The sequence below is a fragment of the Esox lucius genome, chromosome 25 (genome assembly GCF_011004845.1).
Source record: "Esox lucius isolate fEsoLuc1 chromosome 25, fEsoLuc1.pri, whole genome shotgun sequence".
NCBI classification, from domain to species: domain Eukaryota; kingdom Metazoa; phylum Chordata; class Actinopteri; order Esociformes; family Esocidae; genus Esox; species Esox lucius.
In genome coordinates, this window is record NC_047593.1 from 4,698,986 (window position 1) to 4,717,060 (window position 18,075).

General features: G+C 41.7%; 1 protein-coding gene across 2 annotated transcripts in view; it reads right to left on the reverse strand.

Moving 5' to 3' along the window:
- Positions 1-18,075, reverse strand: part of ctnna2 (catenin (cadherin-associated protein), alpha 2) — a 524,553-nt gene that overhangs the window by 392,629 nt on the left and 113,849 nt on the right. For both annotated transcript variants that reach the window (XM_029118384.2, XM_029118385.2), the window contains 3 exons: positions 15,023-15,189; positions 9,438-9,557; positions 4,681-4,947 (listed from right to left, as the gene is read on the reverse strand). In XM_029118384.2, coding sequence (XP_028974217.1) covers positions 4,681-4,947; positions 9,438-9,557; positions 15,023-15,189 — 554 coding nt within the window. The remainder of the gene's footprint in view (positions 1-4,680; positions 4,948-9,437; positions 9,558-15,022; positions 15,190-18,075) is intronic.

Below are 18,075 nucleotides of genomic sequence, written 5' to 3' on the forward strand. Positions count from 1 at the left end.
AACTGAATCCTACCTTAGTGGTCTGTATTATATATGTAATAGGGAACAGAACTGAATCCTACCTTACTGGTCTATATTATATGTGTAATAGGGGAAAAGAGCTGAATCCTACCTTACTGGTCTGTATTATATATGTAATAGGGAAAAGAGCTGAATCCTACCTTAGTGGTCTGTATTATATATGTAGTGAAGAACAGAACTTAATCCTACCTTACTGGTCTGTATTATATATGTAATAGGGAACAGAGCTGAATCCTACCTTAGTGGTCTGTATTATATATGTAGTGAAGAACAGAACTTAATCCTACCTTACTGGTCTGTATTATATATGCAATAGGGAACAGAGCTGAATCCTACCTTACTGGTCTGTATTATATATTTAATAGGGAAAAGAGCTGAATCCTACCTTACTGGTCTGTATTATATTTGTAATAGGGAAAAGAGCTGAATCCTACCTTAGTGGTCTGTATTATATATGTAATAGGTAACAGAACTGAATCCTACCTTAGTGGTCTGTATTATATATGTAATAGGGAACAGAACTGAATCGTACCTTACTGGTCTGTATTATATATGTAATAGGTAACAGAGCTGAATTCTACATCAGTGTTTTTTATTATATATGTAGTGGAGAACAGAACTGAATCCTACCTTACTGGTCTGTATTTTATATGCAATAGGGAACAGAGCTGAATCCTACCTTACTGTTCTGTATTATATATGTAATAGGGAACAGAACTGAATCCTACCTTAGTGGTCTGTATTATATATGTCATATGTAACAGAACTGAATCCTACCTTAGTGGTCTGTATTATATATGTAATAGGGAACAGAACTGAATCCTACCTTACTGGTCTATATTATATGTGTAATAGGGGAAAAGAGCTGAATCCTACCTTACTGGTCTGTATTATATATGTAATAGGGAACAGAGCTGAATCCTACCTTACTGGTCTGTATTATATATGTAATAGGGAAAAGAGCTGAATCCTACCTTACTGGTCTGTATTATATGTGTATGTAAACAGCAATAGCACATAGTATGTGAGCTCCGTTTTAAAGGTTCGACTTGTACGTCAAATGATCACAATGTTTTGGTAAAAAAGTTGATCATGTTTTGGGGCATACATAGTAGAATATTCATTCATTACAAACAGCGAAAAAAAGCACAATATGCAGGTTCTGATCAGGGAACGACAGAACTAAGATCATGAGGTATGTACAGTACATTATATTCTTGCCCTGGACGGTTTGTGGTTTGACAGTCCCCAAAACAATCCCATTTTGGTAGTTTTTAAAATCAACACATGTTATGGGCATGGTCCCCACCAACATGATAGGTTTGTATTTCTAACCATGCATTGGGATATTTGCACATTTGAAGGACCACCACAAGGGCACACTCTTTTGCACTTTCAAGCCAGCTGCCAGTATCGCAGTGCTTCCACATGTGGTACGCAGAAAATACAAAACACGACAATTCAGCATTGTTTCCTTTTAAATGGCCCAGAGAACCAGCACTTGTCAGTCATACTAAGGAATGTAATCAAATATGATAATCAAATGTGTTTTACCGACTGTCATTGAGTTACAGCAGTGACAATATCACATATTTCAAATCATTAAACTTTTGTTAATGGGCATTTGTTTGATTCTGTTTCTTTACTATATAAAGCATAAGCATAATTTATTTTTGAAGTTATTAATTCTGAAATTTCATTTTCAGCATGAATACAAATGTTCACCAATCCTTTTTGGGTTAAACCAATCAAAATGATCTGATAGTTCTAGAACATTAAGCTTGATATATAGTAATAATTATGTTGAGGTACTTTTGTAATACAGGCATATACTAAGTTTTGCAGTGATAAATGCAGGTGTCTAGCCAATGTCACAATCAGACTTTGTACTTATATTTCTTAGTCACTAGGTGGCAGAATTTAGTCATATATATCTCAGCTGCAGGTCCCCTTCTGAAATAGTGCATGTAACTATCTGACTGCACTGTTAGCATATATTAATAATAGTAAAATGCTTTAAGAAAATCTGCTGTTCTGTGAATTTCTCCAATGTGTCAGTGTGTGTGAACACAAACAGAGTTAATTTAACAACAACCTAAAGAGACGTAATTAATATTAGAGGTTGGCACCTTACACGACATCAAGTTCACTATCAAGATATTGCAAAATTGAGCTTAAATAAGCAGAAAATGGGATACTATTTGGCATTGCCAAAAGTGTAGTGTTCTCCACTCAAAACCTTATGTTGATTATTAAGGTGTCTTCAAAGGTGACGTTTTTAAACTTGTAAATTATCTATCTCGGAGCTCAGCCGTATGCAAATGAATGCAGTCGCTGTGAAAAGGAAATCCTAGACAATATGTTTATGTCGCGGGATGTGGTGGGAAAGAAAACACTGTGGTAATGAATTTGGGAAAGTCAGTTGTTTACATCCGAGTTGGGAAATGAAGGCCCTCTCTCGCTCCCTTCCCCTCTCTCCCCCTTTCTCACTAGCTCTTCATCTCCTCGTCTCTCGCTCCCTTTCCCTCTTGCTTCCCCTCTCTCCCCCTTTCTCACAAGCTCTTCATCTCCTCATCTCTCGCTCCCTTCCCGTCTCTCCCCCTTTCTCACTAGCTCTTCATCTCCTCGTCTCTCGCTCCCTTCCCCTCTCTCCCCCTTTCTCACTAGCTCTTCATCTCCTCGTCGCTCGCTCCCTTCCCCTCTCTCCCCCCTTTCTCACTAGCTCTTCATCTCCTCGTCTCTCGCTCCCTTCCCCTCTATCCCCCTCTCTCCCCCTTTCTCACTAGCTCTTCATCTCCTCGTCTCTCGCTCCCTTCCCCTCTCTCCCCCTTTCTCACTAGCTCTTCATCTCCTCGTCTCTCGCTCCCTTCCCCTCTCTCCCCCTTTCTCACTAGCTCTTCATCTCCTTGTCTCTCGCTCCCTTCCTCTCTCTCCCCCTTTCTCACTAGCTCTTCATCTCCTCGTCTCTCGCTCCCTTCCCCTCTCTCCCCCTTTCTCACTAGCTCTTCATCTCCTCGTCTCTCGCTCCCTTCCCCTCTCTCCCCCTTTCTCACTAGCTCTTCATCTCCTTGTCTCTCGCTCCCTTCCTCTCTCTCCCCCCTTTCTCACTAGCTCTTCATCTCCTTGTCTCTCGCTCCCTTCCCCTCTCTCCCCCTTTCTCACTAGCTCTTCATCTCCTCGTCTCTCGCTCCCTTCCCCTCTCTCCCCCCTTTCTCACTAGCACTTCATCTCCTCGTCTCTCGCTCCCTTCCCATCTCTCCCCCTTTCTCACTAGCTCTTCATCTCCACGTCTCTCGCTCCCTTCCCCTCTCTCCCCCTTTCTCACTAGCTCTTCATCTCCTCGTCTCTCGCTCCCTTCCCCTCTCTCCCCCTTTCTCACTAGCTCTTCATCTCCTCGTCTCTTGCTCCCTTCCCCTCTCTCCCCCTTTCTCACTAGCTCTTCATCTCCTCGTCTCTCGCTCCCTTCCCCTCTCTCCCCCCTTTCTCACTAGCTCTTCATCTCCTCGTCTCTCGCTCCCTTCCCCTCTCTCCCCCTTTCTCACTAGCTCTTCATCTCCTCGTCTCTCGCTCCCTTCCCCTCTCTCCCCCTTTCTCACTAGCTCTTCATCTCCTCGTCTCACGCTCCCTTTCCCTCTTGCTTCCCCTCTCTCCCCACTTTCTCGCCAACTCTTCATCTCCTCGTCTCTCGCTCCCTTCCCCTTTCTCCCCCCTTTCTCACTAGCTCTTCATCTCCTCGTCTCACGCTCCTGCGCTCTCCATGTGCAAATGTTAGCTGAATAATTCATAGTGTGATCTAATTGTTTGCAGTGGTTTCAGGCACACTTTATCATGTTGTGTATAATTAAAAGGTGTGGAAAAAAAAACTTGAAATTGGAAAAGCATAGTCAACAGATACTTTTTCCCTCAACTGCCTCCAAGCAGGGTTTGAAAGGAAACTCTTTGAAATCCTATCTTTAAGGGCTTTGGGGATGCATGGTGACAGGAGGTGAGGGTGTATCAGCACTATTCGGTGGTAATGGGACTCATTGATATTCACTGTTGCCTTTCGCTTTAAGCCCATGGGTGTGAAGTGCACTACAGAAGTTCAACTGTAAAGCACTGAGTACAGCTGTCAAAACAGGCAGCCCAACAAACGCGCTCACCCTCATAGGCGTGCGGGCACAAGAGCCGTCGTTCAACTGTTGACCTTTTGGAGAACATAAAGGGTAACATAAAGCTTGTGACCCAGCCACTGACCACTGAGGAGCTTCTGTTGAATGATAGAAAGGGAGTAATGAAGAACATTTAAAAACGTGCTATCTACAACCTAAAACGGTTCTTCAGCTGTGGCCATAGGAGAACTCTTGAAATAAGACTCTTTGGTTACCGTTAGAACTGTTGGTTTCCTTTCCACAAGAGATTTTACATTTAACTCAAAAAGTAGGTCTCCTGGGGACCTAGGAGGAGGGTGCTACATAACAACCAATGGTGTACAAAAGCAGCCCTGCTGATGACGCTGCCTTTTGTTCATTGACTGCCCAACCCGGGACCCATCCGAACCACACAGAACCAAATCAGAACCAAACCGCCCACTGGCTAGAAGAAACCACAGAGCGCTGAGCAGTTCACCTGAGGAAGGGAGAGAGGGACAGGAAGGATGACGATCGCGTGAGTACTCACATCAAACTCGTTCAGGGCAGCGGCCAGCTCCCCGATGCCAGCGTGTCCGTGCTTCTCGTCACCGGGCGAGGTAGCCTGGGCAGCACTGCTGATGCTTCCGATGGCCTCCTGCACCTGCTTGAAGACATAGTCGCGGTTGGCGCGAGTGGCCGCCACATCCGGGTGGCGAAGGAAGGCCTGAGAGGCCGTATACAGCATGGTGGCGTTCTTCTTCAGGGCGCCACGTGCCGCCGCCATCTCATCCCGGCACTGGGGGTCTTTCAGCTCCTGAAGGTTAGGGAAAGGTATAGAATGGTTAGGGAACGTCATATATTGGTTCTTGAATGTATATTAAGAAATTGAGAATTCCGCCTATACTGCCCTTGACCATTATAACTGCAATTTATGTGCACATATGTTGTCAGGACATGCACAGTGAAGGTATACTGTATAAAATACACATGGGAGATTGTGAGGAATTCAGCAGAATGTAGATTGGAAGAAAGAAGGTTTTCAGACACAAGCTAGAACATACAATAAAAAAATAAAAAAAGTTTTCTATTATTTCATGGACAGTCTAAAACTCAAATATTGATATAACCAGCTTTACACACATCCTATGGTTACCCAAACATGTCAACATTAACAGAAAATAATTGTGGATTGATAGACATAAGTACTAGACCTGGGCAGCAAGTTTAGTAAGTGGTGTCAAGAGCTGTTTCCAAGTGTCCACTGTTTGATGTACATCTGTAATGTTTTAAATGATATTTGTTTAGTATAGAAACCAATTTTCGTAAATAAAAACAAACAAAAAATCATCCCAATGCCTTTCCAAGCGACCTTCAACCAATTGCACAATGAGGATCGATAAAGAGACCCTCCCCCGCCTGGGAAATCAGCCTACTGAATGGACAAACTAATTGGCTACTAGACTTGTCAATCCAACCTAAAGCTAAGCTACCTTAGCATTAGCTTCAAGGATAACGGAACGTTTCACAATCGATATGTTTTTATATAAAAGTCTGTATGCCCATAAAAGGTAGTAAGACTAATAGCAGAGATGTTCTACTCTGCCAGGGAGGGAAGATAAGCAACTACCGCAACAATATTTAAAAGGTTCTAAGGTTCTAAGGTTCTAGTACCGCAGATCTGGGGTACTTACGTTTAAAAGTTTTAAAAAATCTATTGACTGATTAGTATGTAAACTGTTAAGGCTTTATACATTTTAGGAAATGTTATGCAATGTAGGGATGTGCATTGGACCATATTTTACAATCCCAATAGTATGTGTTGTTATTCGAATAGTATTTGGCTAAACGAAATACATGTTTTTAAAAAGTACTGATACTACATGAGCGCTACTACATAACGCGCAAAGGACAGGGTGTTGTTCTCATGTAACATCAGCCCGTTCGTGTGAGGTAACATTAATTCAGTAAATATAGTCCATCTTCCCTTGAATATTAGATCACAACATATGATGCAAACACCACATATGATGCAAACACCAAATATGATGTTATATCACCACATGTGATGCAAACACCACATAGGATGCAAACACCACAAATGATGTTATATCACCACATATGATGCAAACACCACATATGATGTTATATCACCACATATGATGCAAACACCACATATGATGTTATATCACCACATATGATGCAAACACCACATATGATGCAAACACCACATATGATGTTATATCACCACAAATGATGTAAACACCACATATGATGTTATATCACCACATATGATGCAAACACCACTTATGATGCAAACACCACATATGATGTTAGATCACCACATATGATGCAAACACCACATATGATGTTATATCACCACATATGATGTTATATCACCACATATGATGTTATATCACCACATATGATGCAAACACCACATATAATGCAAACACCACATATGATGTTAGATCACCACATATGATGCAAACACCACATATGATGTAATATCACCACATATGATGTTATATCACCACATATGATGCAAACACCACATATGATGTTATATCACCACATATGATGCAAACACCACATATGATGCAAACACCACATATGATGTTAGATCACCACATATGATGCAAACACCACATATGATGCAAACACCACAGATGATGCAAACACCACATATGATGCAAACACCAAATATGATGTTATATCACCACATATGATGCAAACACCACATATGATGTTATATCACCACATATGATGCAAACACCACATATGATGTTATATCACCACATATGATGCAAACACCACATATGATGTTATATCACCACATATGATGTTATATCACCACATATGATGCAAACACCACATATGATGTTAGATCACCACATATGATGCAAACACCACATATGATGTTAGATCACCACATATGATGCAAACACCACATATGATGCAAACACCACATATGATGTTAGATCACCACATATGATGCAAACACCACATATGATGCAAACACCACATATATGATGTTAGGTCATTGGATCCACCTCCTTGTCATGCATCCTGTTAGGACCTTTATGAAGGGAAGCTAATTTAACCCTTATTTTAATCACCTTTGCACTGTTGTATGTTCTGTGTAGGTATGAACTTGAAAATTCATAATGTGTCCAAAGTGTCCTATTTGGCACAAAGTGGCCAATCTGTAAAGGACACTTGGCCTTGCTTTACAAATGAGTAAGTAGATCACTGAACTTTATATCAAATGGCCTGGAACCCAGATCCCAGAACCCAGATCCTTCTGACATCTTGTGGATCAAGTGGAAAATGCCCCATATTCCTAATGCATGTTTGGCCTTCCCCACTACAATTCAAACATGATGAGAATGTATTCTTACTCGTTGGTAGGTGATCAAATACTTATATCATGCAATAAAATGCAAATTAATTACTTAAAAATCATACAATGTAATTTTCTGGATTTTTGTTTTAGATTCCGTCACTCACAGTTGAAGAGTAACTATAATAAAAATGACAGACTTCTACATGCTTTGTAAGTAGGAAAACCTGCAAAATCATCAGTGTATCAAATACTTGTTCTCCCCACTGTATGTTTCTACTATATTTAGGTCATGAGCTACAAGCATTTAGATTTGGGTACATCATTTTAGGCGGAAATTGACTTTTTTGCACCTTAACTAACAGGTTTTAACAAACAGATTCAAGTTCAGTGAATGTTTCTTTTTTTTTTTTTTGTCAGAACAACGGCCTGAACAAACGCTTGTGGGTGCTGTTTTTTGAACGATGCATTGAGTGTCAGGGGAGCATCACTCATTTACCAGGTGGACTTGTTGAGTTAGTGGAATCTCAAAAATAAAACAGATAATGAAATCAATGTGCCAGTTTGCTCTTTCCGTGACAGTGCTATGTAACATGTTTTTCTTCAAACGCTTCCCCAACAGCTTGGCACACTGAATCCCACAGCATGTTTGCAGTGGAAGCTAAGCAGGGTCAGAACTGGTCTGAACCTGGACGGGGGAACAGATGCTGCTGAATGTCATGCTTTGAAGAGGTTACTGAAACTGCTTTAAAACATGGCACAAATTATTGGTTTAGCATGTTTTATGTGTTGTCACTCATCTGCATTCAGGTATTCTTTTGATTTGACATTATTATTAGTTTACTCAAATAATACATTTATCTAAACAGTGTGTTTGCAACCAATGTTATGAACCTGGCCTTGATATATGGAGCTGCGCACATGAGAAATGTCCATCAGCCACTACAAGTGCATAGTTTCTCATCTGTCAGATGTAGCACATAAAGACTAATTGGCAACCCACAGTGCATGATATTCACTGGATTAGGCTGTGCCTAATACTGTTGCACATTCCTGCTTGGACGTGTTATACGAAGCACTTTTCTTTTCTTTTTAATACCTCTGTGGTCACAAATAATAAATAGCTAAGAATGAAGTCTTAATCTGATCACTTATTACTTTGGTCAAACAAAGCTGTGAAAGAGGGAAAGATGTTAGTCTGTGTAATGGTAATCGATAATGGGCAGATGTTGATTCGCCCGCATACCGTAGTTCACTCCTTTCAACAAGAAGTCCCGTTCAAAACTAGGGCACTAAATTGTACCTGAAATACAGGCTGAGCCATTCCTCTCTCAGAAACATCATGCTGTGGCAGCATTGCCTATGGGCCCCTCAGCCCAACCTTTAAAACGGGTTGTGAAAGCATTCGGTTATGACTCCAGGCTGGCTGTAGAGGGACTCCTGTGACAGAGAGTGTATCTGCTCGCTGTGCGAGTGTGTGTGTGATGTACTGCTATGACAGACAAGCGGTGTTCTCGCTGTGTCTTGGTGGGAGCCAAATGGCCTTCGGCTCTCTCTATCGGTTTTTAATGTGTCTGCCTCACTCCTGATTTGTCTTTACAGTTCCCCGTTGAAAACCTTGTTCTGCCTAGCTGCTGGCTGGATCTGATATCAAGAGCTGGGAGTGGAATCTGCAATTTAGTAAAAAGAAAATGTTGTCTAGCTCTATAATGCTTTTAACGCCCCACAATTGTGGAAACTATGCAGGTTTGAAACTTTCACTATCTAACAATCATATATTGTATAAGATAGAAGCTTCAAATCTGACATTCATGAAATGATGAAGGTTAGCGGGGAAACTGCGTGTGTGCATGTTTACGTGAGCAGGCTCTCAAAGAACCATCACATTTAGCAATAATACAAGCTCTAAGGAGAGGGTATATAAACGTTTTCTTACTGTTACCAATAGTGTGTGCACTTGTTACCTGCTGTCTGCGGGCGGCCACATAGTTGAGCTTCACCATCTCTTTGCCAAACTCCTTGAAGCGGTTGGCCAGGTCCTGCTCATTGGTAGCATTCTTCACTGCTTCCAGGGCCTCTTCCACCTGTAACACACACAGAAGAGCAGCGGTTAGTTTAGCACTGTTTCGAAAACCACAAGCCGACAAGGTGAATATTCTGCCCGATTTGCCCTTGAACAAGGGCCTTATTTTGGAGGTTTAAACTGTCTGTAAATAACAAAAAGTAAATGTGTGTGCACAAACAGACAATCACACTGCATTATTTTGCATTTATATGGCAATTAAAGCAACCTTATATCTTTCCATGACGTTGTTACATTAAGCTACATCATTTTTAGAAGCCTAGAAAAAGATACGTGTTAGAAAACAATAAACCAATATGCTTTCTGGGACTATGAATTTCCACTTCTCAGTAATTGAAGATTGAAAAAATGTATAACCTAAGAGAGGCCATTTAAGAAAAGGAAGAAAATCTCAATTTAGGGCTCCTCATCATAGCTTGCAGAACCCTTAACATTGTCAACTAACTTCTGTCTCTCCGAGATGAAAGTGCAGACAGAGGCTGTAATGGAACGACAGAGTGGGAGAGAGAGACATGACAGAGCAAAAAGAGAGTAAGGGGAGAAAGAGGACAGAAATAGAAAGAATGAGAGTGAGAAACAGAGAGAGAAAGAGAGAGAGAGAGAAAGAGGAGAAGAAGACATGGAGAGAGCAAACTTCTTTTTGTGATGGTGAGTCATAGAGTAGAACTGGTCTCGGCGCTCAGACAACCCAAATGTGCAAAACGATAAGCCATCGATAGAGTGCATGTGTGTATACTGTAAGTGTATGTGTGTGGGTGTGTCAGAAATCCTGGTCATCCAATTCTGTTTTCTGTCCCAGTGGCAAATCATTACGGGTTAACAAATAGGTACCTTAAATTAAAAGGGTTAAAAAAATGTTTTATACATTAAAGATGCATTCTGGAATATCTGGTTACGGACACTGTCAACCAAAAAAGGGTCCCCAAGGACTGTAATTAATGTGATGGTCCCATAATGCATTTTTATTTTATCTGGTAATTTCAATTTAATAGTTGTCACACTAAAGGAACATTAGCATAATTTGAGGAAATCAATTATTTATTTATTTATTTAGTTTTTTACTGCAAGGGGCCTTTAATCACGTCAAAAAGCTATCTTTCCGTTCTTGTAATGGTGTGGCCAAACTCCAAAAACAGAATATTGTTGTCATATTCCAGTCATATATCAACCCGGCATAGCAGGAGACACGTAAATATGTAACAGTTCTGGAAAATGTGATTACGTTCAGGATGAACCTATCAGCAGTGCTATTATGTTCAATATCAAAATGTCCTAGTGCTATATTGGTCCTAAATGTCTCTTGATTATGATCAGTATCAAAATATGCGAAGTGCTTTGGAATCCAGCAGCTAGGGGCAGTTATAAACATATTCCTAGTTAAATAGAATGACTGTTTGCTAGGGTGTTAACTTAACTGTTAACCATATATTATACTCGTTACAAGACGTTTCTCATGCTGCATTGATTACATTAAGGACCAACACAACAGTGGAATGTTAAAAGGCAACGTAATAGCGAGTCATTAAGCACCAATAGCATGGGGAATATGTAGACAGTGAACGTAATCGAAGTTTACAAATTAGTTGTAAATGAATAGTAATTCCTGCTAACAGCTAAAATTGCTTGGCTAATTAGTAAAGTTGAAAACAATTAACTCCAAACAGCAGTGCACTTTTAAGTTTCTTAATCGTTTTAAATATTAGGGAAATAATTTGGGAGAAGTAAGACAGCAATGTGGAAAAGGCAAACTACCAGACCAATTTAAAGTGGTAAGCATTAAGCTTCCTAGCGTCAATCACAATTGAATTGTCACCCAGATAGGTGCTGTGAATCCACGGTGAATGCATTACAGCTGGAGGAGTGCCTGGGGGGCTGGAGAATGAGTTGATACGACCGGGCAGATGTTCAAAACTAACCTCTTCTAAAACATCACGCAGGTCGCTGAATGAAAGACCATCCTCCACCTTCAGGAATCGCCCCACTGAGAAGAATCAGTCCTTCACGACTGACAAGACTTCTGTTTCTACCATTTATTTGTATAGCTTCCTTGTCTGTATACCAAAACTCAGCTTTTAGCAGCAAATATATGCGATCTGATACAATACAGCTTAACAATACTGAATAATTAATTGTTCAGTATGGTGGTAATTTAGGATTGAGCTGTGAAATCAAAGCATGTGTGTATGTGCACAACTAACCATCAGCATGAGTGTGTGTGTAGACTTGTGTGCGCGCTCGTGCATGGACATACACTGCACTGCTGCTCATCTATATGCTAATGCACTGCCCAGGTAGAAGGTAGAGCTCTTAAGGATCAGTGGTGATCAGTGGCAGTGTGGGTTAGAAAAGGGCAGGCAGGGATATCATCCTGAGGACGTAGAGGACAGAACAGGATGAAGTTACTTATGGATGCTGGGAAAAAAGCCTCAGTGGATCGCCAAAGGCAACTGAAGCTTGCAGCGCTTCATCTGTCCCTTATATAAAGTATCTCACAGAAGTGGGTACACCCCTCACATTTTTGTAAATATTTGATTACCTCTTTTCATGTGACAACAATGAAGAAATGACACTTTGCTACAATGTAAAGTAGTGAGTGTAAAGCTTATATAACAGTGTACATTGGCTGTTCCCTCAAAATAACACAACACACAGCCATTAATGTCTAAACCGCTGGCAACAAAAGTGAGTAGTCCCCTAAGTGAAAATGTCCAAATTGGGCCCAAAGTGTCAATATTTTGTGTGGCCACCATCATTTTCCAGCACTGCCTTAACCCTCTTGGGCATGGAGTTCACCAGAGCTTCACAGTTTACCAATGGAGTCTCCATGACGACTCCTCCATGACGACACCCCAGAGCTGGTGGATGTTAGAAACCTTGCGCTCCTCCACCTTCCGTTTGAGGATGCCCCACAGATGCTCAATAGGGTTTAGGTCTGGAGACATGCTTGGCCAGTCCATCACCTTCAACCCTCAGCTTCTTTAGCAAGGCAGTGGTCGTCTTGGAGGTGTGTTTGTGGTCCTTATCGTGTTGGAATACTGCCCTGCGGCCCAGTCTCTGAAGGGAGGGGATCATACTCTGCTTCAGTATGTCACAGTACATGTTGGCATTCATGGTTCCCTCAATGAACTTTAGCTCCCCAGTGCCGGCAGCACTCATCTAGCCTCAGACCATGACACTCCCACCACCATGCTTGACTGTTGGCAAGACACACTCGTGTTTGTACTCCTCACCTGGTTGCCGCCACACATGCTTGACAACATCTGAACCAAATAAGTTTATCTTGGTCTCATCAGAACACCGGACATGCTTACAGTAATCCATGTCCTTAGTCTGCTTGTCTTCAGCAAACTGTTTCCGGGCTATCTTTTGCATTATCATTAGAAGAGGCTTCCTTCTGGGACAACAGCCATGCAGACCAATTTGATGCAGTGTGCGGCGAATGGTCTGAGCACTGACAGGCTGACCCCCACCATTTCAACCTCTGCAGCAATGCTGGCAGCACTCATACGTCTATTTCCCAAAGATAACCTCTGGATACGACGCTGAGCACGTGCACTCCACTTCTTTGGTCAACCTGTTCTGAGTGGAACCTGTCCTGTTAAACCGCTTCATGGGCTTGACCACCATGCTGCAGCTCAGTTTCAGGGTCTTGGCAATCTTCTTATAGCCTAGGCCAACTTTGTGTAGAGAAACAATTCTTTTTTTTCAGATCCTCAGAGAGTTCTTTGCCATGAGGTGCCATGTTGAACACAAAATATTGACACTTTGGGCCCAATTTGGACATTTTCACTTAGGGGTCTACTCACTTTTGTTGCCAGCAGTTTAGACATTAATGGCTGTGTGTTGTGAAAAGTGTCATTTCTTCAGTGTTGTCACATGAAAAGATATAATCCAAAATGTACAAAAATGTGTGAGATACTGTATTTGTGTTTTTGTATTCAAAGTGGCACACTATTATTTCCTGTTAAGTGCACTAGTTTTGATCCAGGGAAATGACTGGAAGAACAGAACGACTCCGGAGGTGATGTACTGACTAGAGCGTGACTGAAATGTATATACGTCCCTGTGGATTGCCAAAGGCAAATTGAGGGGGGAACAGAAGGGGAAGGTGTGTGTGTGTGTACGTATTCGCCCACTTGTCCTTGGTTGCGCTTTGTGTAGGATGGTGTCCTGCTGGGGCTATCTACAAAGGATGGCTGACTTTGTGGCCGGTGAAGCCTCTCGATGGCATGTTTGAAGGCAATGCAAGCTAACCAACAGTAACTTCAAACATAGTTTTCTTAATGGCTACCGTCAATCACAGTGTTTGAATGAAAGTTCTGAGGTTTCTACAGAGTAACTTTTTATGACTTTGTGTAAGCTATTTTAACGAGTTCAGCAACTACTGTAAGAGACAAGATATTTTACAGCTCCATATTAGACACAGGGGTGCACATTCTGATCTTTCATTTGTAAACAGCAGCTTTAATTTACAGATGCTGTTTAAAAATGTCATAATCATCATCATCATTTCATATATACACATTCCTGGAAAATAATTCTAACTTGTAGACCATTTGAGGTTAAAGTATTTTGGTGGAGCAGAATGGCATGGCGGAGGACACATGTCCACGTGCATGGGATGTGTGTATGGGATGTGTGTATGGTATGTGTGTATGGGATGTGTGTACGGGATGTGTGTACGGGAAGTGTGTATGGGATGTGTGTATGGGATGTGTGTATGGGATGTGTGAATGGGATGTGTGTATGGGATGTGTGTATGGGATGTGTGTACGGGATGTGTGTATGGGATGTGTGTACGGGATCGGTGTATGGGATGTGTGTACGGGATGTGTGTATGGGATGTGTGTATGGGATGTGTGTACGGGATCTGTGTACGGGATCTGTGTACGGGATGTGTGTACGGGATGTGTGTACGGGATGTGTGCATGGGATGTGTGTACGGGATGTGTGTACGGGATGTGTGTACGGGATGTGTGTACGGGAAGTGTGCATGGGATGTGTGTATGGGATGTGTGTGCGGGATGTGTGTACGGGATGTGTGTACGGGATGTGTGTACGGGAAGTGTGCATGGGATGTGTGTATGGGATGTGTGTGCGGGATGTGTGTACGGGATGTGTGTACGGGAAGTGTGCATGGGATGGGTGTATGGGATCTGTGTACGGGTATGGGATGTGTGTATGGGATGTGTGTATGGAATGTGTGTACGGGATGTGTGTACGGGAAGTGTGCATGGGATGTGTGTATGGGATGTGTGTGCGGGATGTGTGTACGGGATGTGTGTACGGGAAGTGTGCATGGGATGTGTGTATGGGATCTGTGTACGGGTATGGGATGTGTGTATGGGATGTGTGTATGGGATGTGTGTATGGAATGTGTGCATGGGATGTGTGTACGGGATCTGTGTGCGGGTACGGGATGTGTGAATGGGAAATGTGTATGGGATGTGAGAGGGTTGGTCTTACAATTTTAAGGTGGGCCAGGAGCCTCATGACGTCGGCCATGTCAGCGAGGATGAGCAGCCGAGTGACAGCGGAGAGCAGGGCGCGGGCGGCCCTCACCATGGTGCCGCGCTTCACAGAGGAGCACGGGTCGTCGGCGAACTCCTGAGAGGCCACGCGCATCGAGTCACCTGCACAGGGGTAGGAGGGGAAGAGACAAAGAACAGAAACACGATGAAGAAGGTAGCCGGGGTTCGAGCGTGTGAATGTTAGTCCGTTAGTAGATGCTCAGCGAGGAAGAGCCACGCTCTACCAACCGAGGCAGAAGGTGTCATTTCTATCCTGTAGTTCTATCTGCGTGTGTCTGTACATTGCAAACGTCCTCAGCATTTACAGCAGTACAGCAGGTAACCAGATGGCCATCCTGTGGGCCCTTCGGTTGCACCACGGAAGCTTTTTCCTGGCTGAACAACACGATCGCAAAACTGGGAGGTGCATAACACTGTAACTCGGGAAACCAAATTCAGTGTCTATCGAGAACACCAAAGAGTAAAGGAGAATCTGGTGTGTGTGTTTAGTGAGTATTCGCTTATCTCACTAACTATACAGTGTATATGTGTTTCCTAAGATAACTTACAGCAGGTAAAATACATTCTGGCTTGGTTCTGGTAATAAGAAGATAGAAGAAAATGATTGAGTACAATTGTTCTAGACAACAAGGTGTTTCAGAAAGTGCATTTATTTAAGCTGATAAGTGTGACAGAAACAATATAGTAATTTGTCTGTAAGGGGAGAGAAGCCAACATGAATCAATCAGCCTGATACAAGATGAATTTGTTCTGTCAGACCGACATCAGGTGAACATCATGGAGATGATGCATTAATATCCATTAGGTCAGGGGTAGGCAACAGGTAACACAGGCATAGCACCTATTATTTTATATCAGAAAAGAATGGCAAAACACTAGACATTTGGCAGTCTTTCATAGAGGAAATGTTCCAGAGTATTCACATTAATGAAATGGGAAATGTCAAATGATTGTTAGTCAATTAAATCAAGGTATGACATTATTGTACATTTTAAATTCTTGTTAGACTTAGCTTCGATCAATTTGCAGTGTACAAATTGCCTTCCATAATAATGTTCTGGGCCAGAGACCATTGGTCAGATATTGGCCCGCAGCTAACTCTCCTACCCCCGATAGAGAATCTTCTATGAAGATTTATTTTCTTTCATAGAAAACAGAGGCAGATTATATTGACGCTCTCCCATTAAAGCCCAAAGGGGGGCAGCGTTTTCTCATGTCCCCCCATGAAAAGCTTGGGGAAACAGATCAATCGCACAAAAGGCAAGCAGGCACCCGCAAACGCATGCGTTCGCAAGTGAGCCGTCATAACTCATCGTTCCAGACCAGTGACCAGGTGGCGCGTGCGTCTGCCGGTGTACGAGTGAGTGTGGGGACAGTTTGCTGTCTGAAATCAGCATCCATAATTGAATCAGCGGGAGATGAGAGGCGATGGACGGTGACAGGGAGACAAGACGACGGCTATGACGGGGACTCAGATGGCACGCTGATGAAATAACCTTTAGCTGAAGCTTATTGGCACCCATTTTTCCTGTTGGCTTCGGTTCCATTTGCCATTGTCTTTTCTCCATGAATTGCGAGCGAGACCGTTAACAGCTCTGTCCGTCCACTTATTTCCCTTCAGACAGAAGCAAAGTGGATGTCACTGGGACCTTTTGGCTGGGGAAGTTTGAAAGTTGACTTTAAGTTCAAAAGCTCTCTGTGAATTGAATTCCAAAAGCTTTCCTACCCCATTGAATTGTTAAAGTATTTTGTTGTTTATTACAGCTTCTATTGAGATAGTGTCATAAATATTAACACAATATTCGATAATGTCAACATTGTATTTTCTTTCTTTTGTTTGTACCCAACTACGGGTAAGGCCCCTCTGTGGAGCAGTGAATTTCAATTGTTCTAACAGAAAAAACAGTTATGTGTTATAATGCATTTCAAAGGCCACCAACTGGGTACACGTTTAAAAGCAGAAATGAAATACCCATTTGAGCATGATCAATAATAAGGCTTTGTATGGTGTATCAATGTAACTCCATCCACTACAAACATACAGGTGTCCTTCATAACTCAGGTTCTGGAGACGGAGCACACTGATCAGGGATTTTACCAGGAGGCGAATAGTCCTTTTAGAACAGTCCTAGAGTTTATTGCCTGCGATAGGCAATAAACCTGTAACACATTATACAGCATTATAAATGTACTCATAATGCAATATAATACAGTAATAATGCAGTAATTATGCAGTAATAATATGCATAGCTATAAACACTCATAAAGACATGTGATGTGGTATACAAATACTCATAATGCATTATATGTTTAATTATAATGAATGATAATGTACAGAAGCATAGTGCTTCACAATTAAATACAAATAATTTTCCTGTGAAATTATCCTTTCAAAGATCATGCAACACTGTGATTCATCCAAAGCATGGGGTAAACAAACAGCAAATCAGCAAATCACTATTAGTGCATCAAAATCTTGTTCATGGTGTTATAGCATACCTACAGTATAAGCCACGATTAAGTAATCTTTGATTGCTTTAGGTAAAGTGATGACATGTCTAATCACATTAACATAATACACCATAAGACATTACTTCAACATTATAAAGTGGTCATTGGCCCTCCAACAATGTGATGGGCAGAGAACAGGCCCTTGTTTACTACCTCAGAAATGCATCTGTATTCAAAGAAAGCTCTCATTAAATAGAAATGGTGCCATTTGCTATGACCTCGAAAAGGCAAACACTTTTTCATCATGGTTTTCATTCTCTAGGGAAAAATAGTAACTGTCAATCTATTACAAAATTATATGATTATTCTAGATAAATTATAAAACAATAAATAAACTATTAAAAATTACTAAATGAATAATTTCTTATTTTCTTTGATATTTTTTATATACAGATATGCAATGATGATTGCCGGGCATTCAGGGCCAGCAAGCCCTCCTCTGATTGCCTAGTGATAGTCATAATAGAATATGTATGA